At 44.7% G+C, this 17230-nt stretch overlaps 1 protein-coding gene across 1 annotated transcript in view; it reads right to left on the bottom strand.

Annotated features, from left to right (window-relative positions):
* KLHDC1 (kelch domain containing 1) overlaps positions 1 to 12481 on the bottom strand; it is a 32922-nt gene extending 20441 nt beyond the window's left edge. The window contains exons 1-6 of the mRNA XM_064142878.1: positions 12201 to 12481; positions 8277 to 8347; positions 6134 to 6251; positions 4494 to 4612; positions 1986 to 2064; positions 292 to 375 (exon numbers count right to left, since the gene is read on the bottom strand). Of these exons, the coding sequence (XP_063998948.1) occupies positions 292 to 375; positions 1986 to 2064; positions 4494 to 4612; positions 6134 to 6251; positions 8277 to 8347; positions 12201 to 12302 (573 nt within the window). The 5' untranslated portion in view covers positions 12303 to 12481. The remainder of the gene's footprint in view (positions 1 to 291; positions 376 to 1985; positions 2065 to 4493; positions 4613 to 6133; positions 6252 to 8276; positions 8348 to 12200) is intronic.
* Between the last annotated feature and the right edge of the window lie 4749 nt (positions 12482 to 17230).

The raw sequence follows: 17230 nt of genomic DNA, 5'->3' as shown, positions 1-17230 counted from the left end.
GGCCACACTTAATGAACCTCAGGAGACCCACTGGTCTTCCTGGCCACAACAGCACATTGCTAGCTTATGGTGACCTCACTGTTAACCAGAACTCCCAGTTCTCCACAGAGCTGTCTTCCAGCAGCTCAACCTGTACTGGTGATACAGTTCCATGAACACAATGCTCAAAATAGGTAGTGTTGGAAGCATGAACAGTACTGAGCATATTTAGAACACTTTTCCCAACATCAATTTCAAGTGCACAACAGAATGAATCAAAATTATATCCAAAAAGGACTAAAAGCCACTCACTCGAATTGCTGGTTGAGACCAAGTTTGTGTGGTTGTATCAAAAATGTGAACATCATTATGCCATCCCCAGAATATCTGGCCTTCCTAAAAAAGAAGTGGAAAAAATGAGTAGTAAATTTAAAAAATGGAAAAGAAATGTATTTTACTTTAAAATCTTTCTGTTTATTAAAAGGTACAAGCCCAGAAGTGACCCATTAAAAAAAAAAATCACCTGTAATAGAGAATTTTATTAAAAGAAACTTATTTTGATGATTTTAATGATGCAGGAGCTCAGGTCTAGCTGCGGGTCATCAGCATTCAGGAACATGAGAGGTGCTGATGCTTCTGAACATAGGGTTTGGGCTCCAACATTTACTGCAGTAGACAAATTCTGCCTTTTGAGTGTAACACATTAATAAACAGATTGTACAGAGTAATCAATTTCTCTGAGTCAGTGTTTAACATTTGATGTAAGGATCTATACTCCCTTCAATAAATATTTATTATTTCTTGTCATTAAATCCTCTAATAATCACAGGATGTCAGGGGCTGGAAGGGACCTCCACAGCTCATCCAGTCCAACCCCCCTGCCACAGCAGGATCTCCTAGACCAGATCACACAGGAACACATCCAGGTGGGTTTGGAATATCTCCAGAGAGGGAGACTCCACAACCCCTCTGGGCAGCCTCTTCCAGTGCTCTGTCACCCTCACAGGGAAAAGAATCCTCATGTTTACACAAAGCTTCCTCTGCCTCAGCTTCTACCCATTGCCCCTTGTGCTGTCCCTGGGCATCACCCAGCAGAGCCTGGCTCCAGCCACCTGCCACTCACCTGCACATATTGATAACCATTGACGAGGTCACCTCTCAGTCTCCTCTTCCCCAAGCAGCACAGCCCCAGCTCCCACAAGCTCCCCTCACAAGAGATCCCTTCATCATGCCTTTCCATTCATCATCTTTGTGGCTTTGTGCTGGACTCTCTTAAGCAGTTCTATGTCCCTCTTAAACTGGGGGACCCAGAACTGGAGACAGTACTCCAGATGTGGCTTCACCAGGGCAGAGTAGAGGGGCAGGACAACCTCTCTTGACCTGCTAGCCACAGCCCTTCTAATCCACCCCAGAATGGCACTGGCCCTCCTGGCCAGCAGTGCACATTGCTGGCTCATGGTCAACCTCCCATCAGCTAGGACTCCCCAATCCTTTTCCCCTTCACTGCCTTCTAACAGTCTCAATTCTTTCTATTAACAGTAGTCTCTCAGACCAATCCAGGCATCCCAACTAAAAATCTTCAAAATCCTCCACTAATATGTTCAAAATAATGACATTTACTCTGGGTAACAAGGAAATTAACTGATAATATTTGTCAAGTTAAACCTGTAAGTTTCCCACTGTTACAGTCAAGGAAATAAATTCTAGATTTTCTGTGAGTTTCATGTTTAAAACATATCTTCAGATTTCAAACATTGCCTTTGCTCCTCCTTTGACAGCATCATTTTGCTGCACTCAAAGCCTAGCACTGGGTACTTGTGATACACTCAACACCCACAGCTCCCAACATGGAATTTCAAATGCTAACAAGATTCTAGTTTGAGGATGCCCCAGATAACAGAAAAATCAGACATTTTCATACCATATTTTCATACTGAGTGAGTATAAAAGGTGAGGTTTTAGACCATCAGAGAGAAGAAATCACTCAGAATTATGACATTTCTTACCCAAAATGCATCGTGGACATCAAAACAATCACTCAGTTCATTGTGCTTCCTGCAGCCATAGCCACCAAAATATATTAGTCTAGAAGAATAACAATAAAACAGTTCAAGTGGCTGTTGCCTAATTAACAGTCGAATTATTACACTGTTAGAATGAATTGCCAGTTTTGGGTTACCCACTGTACTAGCAGTAATTCTAAATGCTTCATATTGCACTGATTACCTTCCTCTCAGCAAGGTTTGCTGTGTAACAGCTACGCTCCTCAAGCCTGACAGAAATCCACAGAAGCAAGGAAGAAGGAGGTTCAAAACACCTCAAAGTCTCTCTTCTCCATTCCTTCACCCACAAACTTAGTTATCAAGTCACGTTCTCAGACATGAGTCTCCAGATGGCACATAACACAGAAGACAGTGGAACTGCTATGCTCCTGCTCTGCTTCCTACCCTTTTTAGTGGAATTCCTGTGCTCCTGCTATATTGGTTAGCCAGCTGTGTACACAATCACAGAATCTCCCCTGTTGGAAAAGACCTTTAAGATCGAGTCCAAGATCATCTAACTCTGCCATGGCTGGTGCTAAACCATGCTCCGCAGCATCACATCTCTGCATCTCTTAACACCTCCAGGCATGAGGATTCAACCACCTCCCTGAAGAGCCTGTTCTAGTGTCTGAGAATGCTTTCAGTGGAGATGTAACTTCTAATGTTCAACTTAAACCTTTCCAACCAACCCCACACCTGGCTCCAACCTGCTTTCAGGGAGTGGTAGAGAGCCAGAAGGCATCCTTTCAGACTCCTCTTCCCCAGGCTAAAGGATTCCAGTTCCTTCAGCTGCTCTTCATAAGAGCTGTTCTCCAGACTCTTCAACACCTTCACTGCACTTCTCTGGACCTGCTCCAGCACCTCAATGTCCTTCTTGGAGAGGCCCAAAACTGAACACACCAGGCAGCTCCCAGGCACGCTTTCCTAAGACTGCAGTGGTCATGAGGTTTGTGTGACCCAAGTGCAGGACCCAGCACTTGGCCTTGTTCATCTGTGAACTCCAGACTCACTGGGGGAGCCTCAATTCCCTTGACCAGACCACTGACAAAGATATCAAAGGGAACTGGCCCCAGCACTGAGCTCTAGGGAACACCACTGGTGTCTGGCTGCCAAATGGCTTTAACTCCATTCCTCACCAATTTTTGGGCCTAGCCATCCTGTCTATTTTTTTAATCCAGTGAAGCCTCCACCCATCCAAGCCAGGGACAATGAGCATCTTCTCAGAAGAAGGATCTCAAGGCTGCCTGTGAACCACAAAGTTTTCCTCTAGCTTACAAAGCTTCTCTCAAATAAGCGCTACTCAACATCTCATGGCAAGTATTGTTACACCTTTGCAGCCTACAATTTCATTCTCAAAATGGCCATCTGTAAGTAATGCTCCCTGAAGTGTTGTTTTAACTTCAACATTTGAGGATATTTGGTAAAATTTAGTGATGTTAGGAAGTAGCAATTTAGGAAATGATGAGATGATGAAGATCATTTCAGACTGACTCCTAGGGAAACACCCATTACTGAGCGCATTGTGCAACAGACCAAGACGTCTTCACCTGCAGTTCACAGCTCGTCCCCAAATACTTGTGAAAAGAAATGGTTACACTCTGCCACCTAAAATGTTCTCAGTCTGAGGATTAAAAGATGCTCTGAATAGATTTGGGGTTTAATAATCTTGCATTAACAGCTTTACAAACCCAAGGTATGGTACTGAGAGGAATTATATTGTTTAAGCAAAACCTCTTTAGATGGGGTCCAGACATAGATAATCATTTACCATTTTGGTGTTCACTGTATACAATCAGACACAGACAGGGTTGGGAGGGACCTTTTAGTTCAACCACCCTGCACCCAGCAAGGGCATCTGCAACTACTGCAGATTGCTCAGAACCCCATACATACTGGTTCCAGTGAGGGGCATCTCCTACCTCTGGGCAATCTGGGACAGGGTTTTGCAACCCTCAGCAACAAAAATCTTTCTTCTCTCTAGTCTCAACCTCCCCTTTTTAGCTGAAACCCATCTTTCTCTGTCCTGTCCTTTATGAGGTTTTATTACTACTATTATTCTTTCTGATGCTGCACTTTCCACAGCTCCTGCTGTCTGTTCTCAAGAAGCGATTCAACCTCCAGCTATTTTATTGTAGGTGATAACTCTCAATATAAGAATAACCCTTTTGTTATGCTGAATTTTTAACATGTTAACATTAAAACCATTAAGTAACAGACACATGATCTTTATCTAAAGGCTCAAAGCATTCCACAAACTTCCACTAAATTTCTCAATCCTTTCCTAAGGTGGGTTTCTACTTACCATGAAATTCAACTCACATGTTGGGAAAACTCTGGCAGAAAGCTGTTAGAAGAGACACAAAATCCCACAGCAAGTCAAAGTAATCTTTAGAGTTTCCTGACCCCCAAACCTCTGCACTCTTCACTTTATAACACTCTCTCTGCACATATTCAAGATTCTTAACATGTTACCTGTCCTTATACACCCAGCAGGAAAGCTTGTCACGTGGTGTAGGAGGTTGACCTTTAAAGTTTGTAATTTTTTTCCACCTATAGGTTCCATTTTTTGTTCGCAAATTAACATAATACAGCTTAAAAGAAAAAAAAAAAGGCACAAGATTTTCAGTAGGAGTCATGGTGAAAAAATCCAGCACAAATCACTCACCACCCCCGAAGTTCACCACTTCATTTGAATAGAAGAAAAATCCCACACCACAACAAAACCTAAAGTAACAGTGGTATTTACAATAGATAGGAAGGGTCTAACACACCAAAAGTCAATTCAGGTGTGAGAATGGTAGGAGTTGCAAGGGACTTCTGGAAACCAAGCCCCATCCTCCCTGCCAAGGCAGATTCACCTAGAGAAGGTCACACAGGAACATGTCCAGATGGCTTTTCAATGCCTGCAGTGCTGGAGACTCCACCACCTCTCTGGGTAGCCTGCTCCAGTGCTCCATCGCCCTTATATTAAAGGAAGTTCCTCCTCATATTTAGATTGAGCTTCCTAAGGTTCAAGTTTCTGTCACTGGGCACCACTGAAAAAGAACTGTTCCCATCCTCCTGACATCTACCCTTCATGTATTGATTGGCATTGCTGAGAACCTACCACAGTTTGCTCTTTTGTAGACTAAAAGCCTCCAAAATGTCTCAGTCTTTCCTCATAAGAGAGATGTTCCAGACTCCTTGGCATCTTTGCAGCCCTTTGCTGTACCCTCTCCAGCAAGTCCCTGTCCTTGTTGAACTGGGAAGCCCAGAACTGAATATGGTACTTCACTTGTGGCTTCACCAGGGCACAGTAAGAGGGGGAAGAGAACCTCCCTCAAACCTGCCTGCCACACTCTTTAGTGCACCCAGGATGACATTGGCCTTCTTGGCCACAAAGGTACATTGATGGCTCATGGTCATCCTGTTGCCCATCAGGATTCCCAGGTTGTTTTCCTTGTTCCACTTCAGCTGGAGGAAAACAATCTTATCCTGCTCCTTCCAGAGTCAGATGAAGACTTGCCAAGAACATCTGCAAGACAAATAGCTCCTGGTTCAATTCTACTGGCCTAAACTAACCAGGCAGCTGTGCAAAACTCAGCAAGACTTGCAAGTCAAGCACTGAATTCCATCATAGGTTACACTTTGCTTATTTTCTAGTCAGGACTCAGCTCTGACTTCATTTGCAATAAGTGATAAAACAGCTCAATTCATCTCCTTTGCTGCTCCAAGCTTCAGTTACAAGCAAAATAGGCAGCTCTCATTTAATGATTACCCGATTGTCTTAGAAAGACACTATCAAGGAGTTAAAGTGATATTCTGAGCTAAATTTCAATTCTTGATATCAAAATATTTAGGGGAGCAAGGGGGAAGGCAACTAGAGAAAGCCTTAGGAGTTTTCAGAAATCAATACAGAAAGCTGTAAGTAATGAAATTATTCTAGAGCAGTGTTCAGTGAAAAACCCCTCCCAAAATACATGGAGGTGAGTATTAAAGCAATAAAGGCTTTTTTCCTCAGTGCTTTCCTTGTATTTTTTTTCCTCAAAGGCAAAACACACCAGACAAAGCAGTAAAATCAGCATTTTCCCTCATCCAAACACAAGATGTCACAGAAAGGAAGAATACAATACCCGATTACTGTATCCTTTATCATCAAATCCACCAAAAATGTACAGCTTCCCATTAATGCTTGCCCCACAGCTTCCTGACATGGAGGTGGGCAACTCTCCTTCCATCAGGTGCATTGTCCTGCAATTCAGCACAGACATGAAGTCTTAGAAAGTTGTTCTGCTAAAAGTAACAAACCCAGCCCAAACAGAATACTATTTTTTTTAAGCTAAAAATAGTTTTGGTCAGAACTAGCTAGAAATTCTAGCTGAGATATGAAGGCAGGCTCCTGTGGAGTAAGAGGACTTTGAGGAAAGCAGTGTGCATGTGTTCATGGAGGATCTTGGTTGGTTTGAAGATGAAGCCCATATTAAAAGACCTTAAGCATCAGACTCTGAGCAACATGATCTTGTTAATGCCCCTGCTTTCTGTAAGGGGGATTGGACCAGATCACAGAATCACAGAACTGATGAGGTTGGAAGAGACCTTTGAGATCAGAGAATGAGACAATTCCAGTTCACACAAAGGTGACAGATAAACTACAAATGTGTAAGATCTGAGCTTTCACTTTTATTCCAGAACACTAGCTTACATATTGCTGTCACAAAATCACAGAACTGTAGGGGTTGATAGCATCAAGTCCAACCACTTGCCTAGAGCTCACAATCCTACCACTACTGCTAAGCTGTGACCACTAAATTACATCCCTCAGCACCACATCCACACATCCTTGAAATTCCTCCAGGGATGGTGATGCTGCAACCTCCCTTGGCAGCCTGTTCTAACGCCTGAAAACCCTTGCTGTGAAACTTTTTTTTCCTGATATCCAACCTGAACCTCCCTTGGCACAACTTGAAGCTATTTCCTCTTGTCCCATCATTTGTTGCATGTATACCAACCCTGATCTGGCTCAAGCATCCTTTGAGATAGTTGACCTGCTGCTCAGCATTACCCCAGCCTGAAAGAACTGGAGGTGGCCATTAAAAGGCAAAGCTTTTTATGTGCTGCATTAGCAGATGGCAATGATGCACCTGTAACCTACCCTGCTGGAAATGGTGTCCACTAACAGTTGCCCAGGGCATTGCTTCCAAATATCTTTGCTCTGGCAGACACAGTGCCCCAGGCCAGCCCTCCTCTGCTCACTCTCTCATTCTGCTCATTCCTGTGCACTCAGCTCTGTGTGCACAACTATTTGTGCTGTAAACTGAATGAGAGCCAAAATGGATCCAGGATAAAAATAACCCAGATCACTTTCCTGATCCAATTTCCTAGGTGACCACATAAACAGCTGTACCAGCACAACCAACACAGGGTCATCAGAGGAAAAATAAGAGTATGAAGTTTCTTTAGCCAAGCTCTTCAACAAAAAAAGAAAAAAGGCAGCAAAACTGTCTCAGTGAGGGTATCACCTTAAAGAAAAAGAAAGATTTGCTGAAATTCTGCAGCTACCCATAGAAAAAATGCTGTTTTCTCAGTCAGTGTCTTAACACTAAATGTGGAACTTCATCCATCCTGTAAAACATCTTCCTGATCTAACTCTCCTCACCTTTCCCCTCCAAATTGTTGGTTTCAGTATCAGTAAGCAAAAAAGAAACAGGTGGGAGACAAGAGAGAAAGCTGGCAGAAAACACATCTGAGCTTGAAAAGATACAATTTCACCAGATTGAACAAAAGGATTTTTAAAGGAAACCACTGAAAAACTAAAAACAGGTCTTGATCTCCCACATACTATATCTAACACAATGACTATAAAATGTGACTCTAGCGCCATGCAAGATTATTTATGCAAGTTATTTATACACTCAGAACACAATGAAGTTCTAGAGAAAATAAAATAGCTGTAAATAGAGCAAGAACTCAAATATCCAGTGTTCCAACATTCCTTTTAACACAAAAGTTAATGTATGGAGAACTAGGTCCAAATAAAATGCACCTTTTTTAAACATGGAGCTTTAAGTTGACCATTTCAAACATGCTCTTGATTAATAACCTCCCCCAACTATACTGAATGTGCTACCTGCAGTTAATATGCAAGTGCATATGCTTGTTCTTCAGTCTTTACATTAAATAGCCATTATTTCAGCTGCAGGGAACAGGATTTAACTGTAGCTAACTAATCTATGCAAAGACCAACTTTACATATTAAATAGCAATTAAGTAACTCACCATAGCCCACTATCCATTTCATAGATCCAGAGCTCATCATTAGGCAGATAAACTTCATTTTCTTCAATTGACTGGAACCAAGAAGAATTTGCAACTTAACTCTACACCATTAAAATGAAACGCCAAATCACGTTCCTTAGCAACACAGATTAATCTTAAGGAGATGGATGTACCAGAATCTAAATCCCCCCACAACATTATTGCTCTGATTGCTGTAGTTCTAAACATGCTGCTCAATAATGCTCTTATTTGGCATTTTAGCCTAGAATGGGGGGAAAAAAGGTAGGTTTTCTTTTTGGCAGATGTTAAAAACACTGTGCTAGGTGTTTCCTAATGCCATTGAGATTCATGGATTGTTAATACCACCTTTAATCACTTATTTTAAGGTATGAAGAATGGAAAGAAGTTTAGTCTACTAGAGGCAGGGAGAGGAGTGTTTCTACATGGAGTCAGTAACAAACTTAATATATAACATTCAATATTACAGCCAACTTGTAAAAGGTTGTCAAGCCCCGACAGAGGCCACCCAAGGAAGTGGTAGAATCCCTGTTCCTGCAGGGATTTGAAGGACCTGTAGATGTAGTAGTGCTGAGGGACATGGTTTGGTGGTGGACTTGACAGTAATGGGTTAACTGGCTGTACTAGATCTTGGAGGTCTTTTCCATCCTTAAAGATTCTGATTCTATAAATACAGAGCATTAAAAGACTAGTGTTGTTCTTTGAGGCTTTTTGCATCTCTAAGCAAAAGAAGGTTCTCCTTTACCTGAAAGGGTTTTTTTCCTCCTCATTCCACAATCCCTTTTTATCTTTTCCAGAAAGAGAAACTTTACCACATTGTGTAGATGGCTGCAACTCAACAGAAAGTTAAAAAAGGCACTAGTTTTAAAAACAAGGAACTTAATTACTTAGACTCACTCACTAAAGACACAGATTGACCAACTTAAGGTTTTGCCAAGAAAGATGTGTAACAGCATAAGCCAGACCAGATTTGAAGATCCCAAATTGAAACTCATTACTGTCTGTTTGGGGAGACACTTCTAATTAGGAGGCAATACTGGGCATAAGGTATAAATATAGAGAGAAATGTAGCTGAAAAGCACAGAAGGAAAGATTTTTGAAGAATAAAACATCAACTACAAAAATCTGTTAATCTATGCCATACCATGAAGAACAGAATTAATTCCTCTGTGGAAAACAGAACTACAAAGGCTCTCAAAAAGAGGCCATGTAAGCAAAATAACAATGAGGAATAAACAACAAACAGAAGAAGGAAGCTCAAAAGAATGTAACTGTGGCACTGAGACTGAGTAACAATTACACCACTAATTATTGTCTTAGCATTAGAAATAAAAGAGTGGGAGAGAGGTATATGAAATAAGCAGACAGAGTCAGTAAATAAAAAGGTGAAAATTAAATCAATGTGAGGAAAATAAGTTAAACTTGGGAAAAAACTATATTTAAATATTAACAATTTTGTTACTGATGTTGATTTCTTGCCTTTAATTTATATTTCTTTATTACCTTCTCACTTTGGAAGGTGCCAGTTAGGCATTACACACCATATTTAGTACAGTTTATCCTGCCAGGTATAAAGCAGGCTCTGCTGTTACACACTTTGTAGCTTTCAAAGTGCAAATAGTTTACTCAATTTAATACTGATACAGCAGCACTCAGAGGTCGAGTGTTTGCTGCAGGGCTAGTGGTAAGCAAATATGCTGATGCCAAAAATAAGTTACTTGGGCAGTGTAAAAACAAAGATTATTTGCTTGCTTTAAGGGGTGCTTAAAGAGTAACAACCATTTTCATAATGCTCTCCACAGATCTGTAAAACTACTAAAAACGTTTGCAAAGTTTATCTGTTAAATCTAACAGTCTGCCTCATGTATGAACCCAGGGGTGCTTTATTAGCAAACCTCTGCAAACCCTGCACAAGCCTGCCCAACCTCAGCTTCTGTAAACCAAAGCACTCAGAACTGCCAAGTATTTGCACTGAATCAGGTGGTGAATATTTACCTAAAGCATCATGGAGTTTACCACCAGAAAAAGACACTGCATCTTCCTGGATATTACTGATGACTCGTATGTAATTACATGCTTATTCTAACTACTTGACACTACAAATAAACAAACCCTTGCATGACTTGTAGTCATAAAAACCACTACCTACCAATGACTCCCAAAGGGAAGAAAAGCTGTAGCAAAAGTTTACAACCTCCTGAAGTTTCCTCCATTTCATTTTTGTTTGGTGCTGGGCAGGCCTGGGCATGCCACGGTAATCCTGACATTGAAATCCCGCTGCCCTGCTTTCTACACAGCCAAGAGTTTCTGTTCCAGCACACAGCACCTGTTTGTGTTTTCAGTATTTCAGCAGCACAACCCTTTCCAAGTCAAACGAATCTAGCCGAGGATCAAAGCAACTCTTCAAATACCAACAAGCTGCCCAGGCTCCATCTAGCTACAATGTTTTCAGTTCAAACCAAACCCCAACAACAAAATCCTCAGTAACAGAAAAACACATCAAATCCCTAAAAGAAACCCAAACGACCACAATCTAGCCACTTTAGCTTCCAGAAGCTAAACTACAGTATGCTTTAGGAAGAAGTAAGAAGCAAATAGCTACTAGTACATAAGTGCTCTAGAAACGTCCTTCCCTCTGCTCATCATTTACAACTGATCTTAAAATTTAGTTCCAGGAGCCTCCAACTAGAATTTTTTACTTCAGTGCAGGAGGACAAACTTTGCACATTTGGAAGTTTGCCTTAGCCCATGAAAAATACAAATAGAATATGAAATACATTGATAGTGGTTTTGACTTAAGTAAGACCTGGGTTAATAGCAAGTACAAACACGTTCACATCTTAGGGCTGAAGAATCATAGAATCAACAAGGTTGGAAGAGACCTCCAAGCTCATCCAGTCCAATCTAGCACTCAGTTCGGTCCAACCAACCAGAACATGGCACTAAGTGCCTCATCCTGTCTTTTTTTGACCAGACACTGTGGCTAAAATGAACTTACTTGTGTATTACAGAATGGCTCAGGTTGGAAAAGAAGGGTCATCTGGTCCAAACATCCCCAAGTGAGTATTATGCACAGTTCTTTCGGATTGAATTTATGCACAGCTAAGGATCATAAGGACTTATTTAGGCCAAAACTGATCTTTTGATGGGAAAAAAAAACCAGATGTGGTTTTAGTCTGCCACCAGCTTGAAGTGAGGGAACTGCTTCCGAGGGAGGAAAATGCACCTTACATAACACACAACTACTAATAAGGAAAAAATGCAGGGACTCAGAAAGCAAAGCATGAATTACACACTGGAAGTCACAGCTACAAATTACATTTAGCACCCCACAGAGGAAATGAGACAAGAGAAGCACTTTCCGAGAAGGAAAGAACCACACTTCTGCAAGAAAGCAGAAGCAAACCGGCTCCACCAGCCCTTCCCCCATGATGGAGGCAGCTGAAAACGGAGCAGCGGGCAGCCATCGGCACCGGCTCAGGGACATCCATGGTTAGAGAAACGGAGATACAGCTAAAACAAGGACGGAGAAACCTGCGCCCCTTGCGCCCTTCCCCTCAGGGCCGGCGTCGGCGCCGCCGCTGCCATTTAAAGCTCCCGCCCCTGCAGGCGCGCTGCAGCGGCAGCCAATCAGCGCCCGCGCTGAGGTAAACAGCGCTCCGCTGCCGAGGCGCTGCGCCCGCTGAGGGGGCGACCGGCGGCGAGGCCGGGCAGCGGGGGAGGCTCCGCTGCTTCGTTTCTCCCTTGCCCCGCAGTTTCTTAGACGGCTTTCCCGCCGCCCCGAGTTGTTGTCCCGCCGGACGGCTTCCAGCGCTTCCACCCCAACACACCCCCCCACACACCCCCGCCCCGTCTTCCGTCTGCCGCTCGCCCCCAGCGCCCTCCAGCCGCCTCCTTCCGCCTTACCACGTATCCCCCCCACACGTAGAGAAAGTTCCCGTCCACCACGGCGCAGTGGCCGCTCCGCTCCTCGGCCACGCAGAACTGCTCCGTGGCCTCTGCCGCCATCTTAGGAGAGGGAGGAGGAAGCAGCTCGCCTGTCTGAGTGTTCGCGTCCCGCCACCGCCTCCTCCGGGCGAGGCTGAGGCTCGGCGCCGGTCGCTCCCCTCAGGCGGACGGGAAGCGAGGAGGGTCCAAAGTATGGGGCGTCACCCTCCCCTCAGCGCAGGGCCATGGCAGGCGTTGCCGCCGCGGCCTGGCCTTTATACGCTCCGTGGGTCAGGGGTTCAGGGCGGGCTGCTGTCCGGCGGGGCCGTCCGGCTCCCTCGGCGCTGTTGCCGGGCACGGGTTGTGAGGAGGCCACGGGGATGGCCGTGTGGATACACTTCGGTAGATCTGCCCTTACACGGCTCCTGGAAGGAAGCCGTTGCTGTGAGTACAGAGTCGTTCTGCCGTGGGCCAGAACACACAGCCCCTATCCAGCGAGGCTCAATGGATGCTACGGCGTGAGGCTGCAAGTCTGTTAAATCATGCAGATGGGAATAAAGAGCAAGAGAGGAGGAAAAAACCCACCGAGATTAGAATGTCTAAGCACAAATCCCATGCAAGAGTGGAAGGAAGAGACGGATCTCAATGTGGACGGTGGTTTAAGACAACCTCTGCAGCACTTGCTGTCTGTCTGAAGGTGGGACAGTTACATTCCTGACAGAAATGGCTACCAAATCGTAGCTGGTAGTCATTAAAACAATTGTATAAGTGTTCAAATTGTTGATCTCAGAGATAAACAACCCGTAGGTGCTGTCCTCTAACCCAAAGCCTGGAGGCAGAAGAAGCAGTGTTGTACAGCACTTCAGAGGACCTACCAGAGCTGGCGCCAGTGCTGACCTAGAGGTAGCTAAGAGAATGAAGCCGATGCTGGGATTTCAATAGGCCATCTCCCATCACATCCCAAACTACACTTTATTATGTGAGGGATTTCCATCCCTGTTGCTCCCACCATTTTATATATAAAGGAACTTGCTGTCTGTCTGAAGGCGGGACAGTTACATTCCTAACAGCAATGGCTACCAAATCGTAGCTGGTAGTCATTAAAACAATTGTGTAAGTGTTCAAATGGTTGATCTCAGAGATAAACAACCTGTAGGTACCGTCCTCTAACCCAAAGCCTGGAGGCAGAAGAAGCAGTGTTGTACAGTACTTCAGAGTACCAGAGGACCTGTGTTGGTGCCAGTGCTGAGCTAGAGGTAGCTAACAGAATAAAGCTGATGCTGAGATTTCAACAGGCCATGTCCCATCACATTCTAAACTACACTTTATTATGTGAGGGATTTCCATCCCTGTTGCTCCCACCATTTTATATATAAAGGCTGTGTTTTTTTCTTCTCTGCATTTGGCCTGCCCTTAAGCAGCAGACTGGGAAAAGCAATGGCCTCTTCCACTGCCCTTCCAACTCTTACACTGCTAGATCAACAATAGTGTGTTCCAGATGAACTGTGGATCAGGCTGGAATGAGTGGAATTCAAAGTAAAACAGACATAGTTCTTCAGAAAGAGCAGTGGAGTAGAGCTTGTGAGAAAGGGGCAGTTTAGCATCTTGTAAAAGGACTCCAAGAAGTAATGGCAAGGATTTTCTTGTGAAAGTGGGACCATACATTCACTCACTTTGAGGGAAGATGTCAATATTCCTATCAATAACTGCTAATTAACAGTTGGAGTCAATGATCTTTAAGGTCTTTTCTAGCCTAAATTATTCTATGATTCAATTAAAATGAAGAAATGTATTGATGGTTCATTGGGTGATTTGGTTCATTGGGTTAAAATGCAGAAATGCTGAGAGCAGCCCTGCAAAAAAGGACTCAGGGGTGCTGGTGGATGAGAAGCTGGACATGAGCTAACAGTGCACACTGGACTGCATCAAAAGAAGTGTGGCCAGCAAGTCAAGAGAGGTGATTCTGCCACTCTATTCTGCTCTGGTGAGACCTCACCTGGGGTACTGTGTCCGGCTCTGGGGCCTCCAGCTGTGTTTGTCTCTGCAGGTCCAAAAGAGGGCCACCAAGATGATCAGAGGGTTAGAGCATTTCTCCTGTGAATAAAAGCTGAAAGAATTTGGGCTGTTCAGCCTGGTGAAGAGAAGGCTCCAGGGAGACCTTATAGCTACATTTTAGTATCTGAAGGGGACCTACAGGAAAGGCTGGGGAAGGACTGTTTAGAAGGCCTTGCAGTAATAGGAGGAGAGCAATGGTTTGAAATTGGAGCAGGGTAGATTTAGGTTGGACATCAGGAGGAAGTTCTCTACAATGAGAGTGGGGAAATACTGCAACAGGCTGCCCAGGGGTGTGGTTGAGGCCCTGTCCGTGGAGACATTCAAGATCAAACACAACATGCTCTGGGCAGCCTGATCTACTTGGAGGTGTCCCTGCTGACTGCAGGAGAGTTTGACCAGATGACCTTTGAAGGTCCCTTCTAGTACAGTCTAATCTGTGAATCTGTGAATTTCCTCTTGTCCTATTGTTTGTTACTTGTGAGAAGAGACTGACCTCCACCTGCTTCCAACCTCCTTTCAGGGAGTTGTAGAGAGCCAGAAGGTCTCCGCTCAGCTGCCTTTTCTCCAGGCAGAACAGCTCCAGTTCTCTCAGCTGCTCCTCACCAGACCTGCTCTCCAGACCCTTCACCAGCTTCACTGCACTTCTCTCAACCCACTCCAGTACCCCAGTGTTGTTCTTGGAGTGAGTGGCATAGCTTCTAGAGCTGGAGACAGATGGCTTAGTGGAACAGAAGTCTACAGTTCATGCTGGAATACTTTTATATCTCTGGTGGGAGGCTCCAGGCAACCTTACAGAACCCCAAATACAGCAGGATGCTGTAGGAGTATGCTTTATATTCTCAGTTTGGTCATTAGCTGAACACAAAATTAGTTTCTTTTTAGATGAGGGGTACATTTTTTCTCCAGCTGTACCTTCCTTCTTCAAGTAAGACATGAGATGAATGTTGAAATCAGGTATTCCTGGAGAGAAATAAGCAGGAGTCTTACCAAACAGAAGAATTTGCACATGGATTGGGTTCATACTTTGCACCTAGCTGCATGCCTGCACTGAAAAAATGGATCATATATCCTGACAAAATAGCTGAGACCTGTCAGATGGTAGCTCTGCCTGTAGAGAGAGAAGATGCAGCTCCACCCATGAGCTTGCTCCCAGAGGAGGAGGAGTGATTGCAAATTATGCAGTTGAGAAAGGCCTGTAAAAAGCAGGCTGACATTTTTTAATCCATCCTTCCATTCCTGCAGTCTTCTGATCGAGACATTTTCTTTCAGAGCTGCTTTGTGAGCCTTCCGTGGAGTGAAGCTGTACTCTTGAGACACAGGGCTCAGAGCCTTTGAGTGAAATATCAGCCATTCCTCACCTGGAGAGAAGCTGCCCCACAAGATTGGAACTGTCTGAGGCATAGTACATTTATTGTGCTCTATACGGGGACTTGGGATGTTGCAACAGACTTTAACTGCTCAGGGCCAGAGGGAAAACTCACGTACAGCAGTGGCTTCCTAGTGTAAAAATAGCAGTGGAGACCATCATGTGCTTGTTGCCCAAGGCAGAATCAGCTGAAGGAGATCTCTCTCTGACACTGCTGCCACACCAGTAGAGGTGAGATGAAGAACTGTAAGTTTGCCATAAACTCTCAAGCAACCAAGAGCTGCCTTGGGAAACCTGGCATGCAGGTAGGACAGTTACTGTCAGTATCTAAGAGCACACAAGAACAGACCAAGGTCCAAGTGCACACTTCCACATCCCTCTTGAAATGGGGGCTCCAGAACTGGATGCAGTACTCCAGGTGGGGTCTCAGCAGAGTGCAGTACAGGGGAAGAATCACCTCCCTGGCCCTGCTGGCCACACTTCTCCTGCTGCAGCCCAGGCTCTGCTTGGCTTTCTGGGCTGCAAGTGCACACTGCTGGCTCCTGTTGAGCTTCTCGTCCACCAGCACCCCCAAGTCCTCTCCTCAAGGCTGCTGTCCAGCCACTGACTGCCCAGCCTGGATTTGTGCTTGGCATTGCTCCTACCCAGATGCAAGACACTGCACTTGGTCTTGTTGAGCCTCATGAGGTTGGCTTGTGCCCATCTCTCCAGCTGGTCCAGGTGCCTCTGGATGGATCCCTCCAGTGTGTCTGCTGCACCACACAGCTTGGTGCAGCACTCAGTGCCTCTGTCCATGGCACCAACAAAGATGCTGAACAAGACTGGTCCCAGGACTGATCCCTGAGGGACTCTGCTTGCCACTGGCCTCCACCTGGACACGGACCTGTTGACAGCCACTCTTCGGGTGCAGCCATCAAGCTGCTTCTTTATCCATCCAGTGTTCCATCCATCAAACCCATGTTTCACCAGCTTGGAGACCAGGATGTGGTGTGGGACAGTGTCAAAGGCCTCGCTCAGGTCCAGGTAAATGACATCAGTTGCTTGCCCCTCGTCTATTAATGTTGTGACCTGTTCATAGAATGCCACCAGGTTTGTCAGACAGGATTTGCCCTTGGTGAAGCCATGCTGATTGCACTCAATCACCCCTTCACTATTCTTCTGTCTCAGTAGTGCCTCCAGGAGGATCTGCTCTATGATCTTACGGGGCACAGAGGTGAGACTGACTGGCCTGGAGTTCCCTAGCTCCTCCTTCCTACCCTTTTTGAAAATCGGAGTTATGTTTCCTCTTTTCCAGTCAGTGGAGACTTCACCAGACTGCCAGGACTTGAAGTATAATAGAGAGGGGTTTAGCAACCTCATCTGCCAGTTCCTTCAGCACCCGTGAGTGTATCCCATCAGGTTCTTCAGGTGATCAGGAACCTGATCTTCACTTATAATGGGTAGCTCTTCCTTCCAGTCCCTGCCATTATCTTCCATGGCTCCAAGAGTGTGGCTGGAGGCCTTTGCAGTGAAGACTGAGGTAAAGAAGTCATTGAGAACCTCAGCCTTTTCCATGTCACTTGTGACCATTTTGCCTGTTCCTTTTCTG

The sequence above is a fragment of the Pogoniulus pusillus genome, chromosome 1 (genome assembly GCF_015220805.1).
Source record: "Pogoniulus pusillus isolate bPogPus1 chromosome 1, bPogPus1.pri, whole genome shotgun sequence".
Lineage (NCBI taxonomy): Eukaryota > Metazoa > Chordata > Aves > Piciformes > Lybiidae > Pogoniulus > Pogoniulus pusillus.
This window is presented reverse-complemented; position numbering and strand designations above follow the sequence as displayed.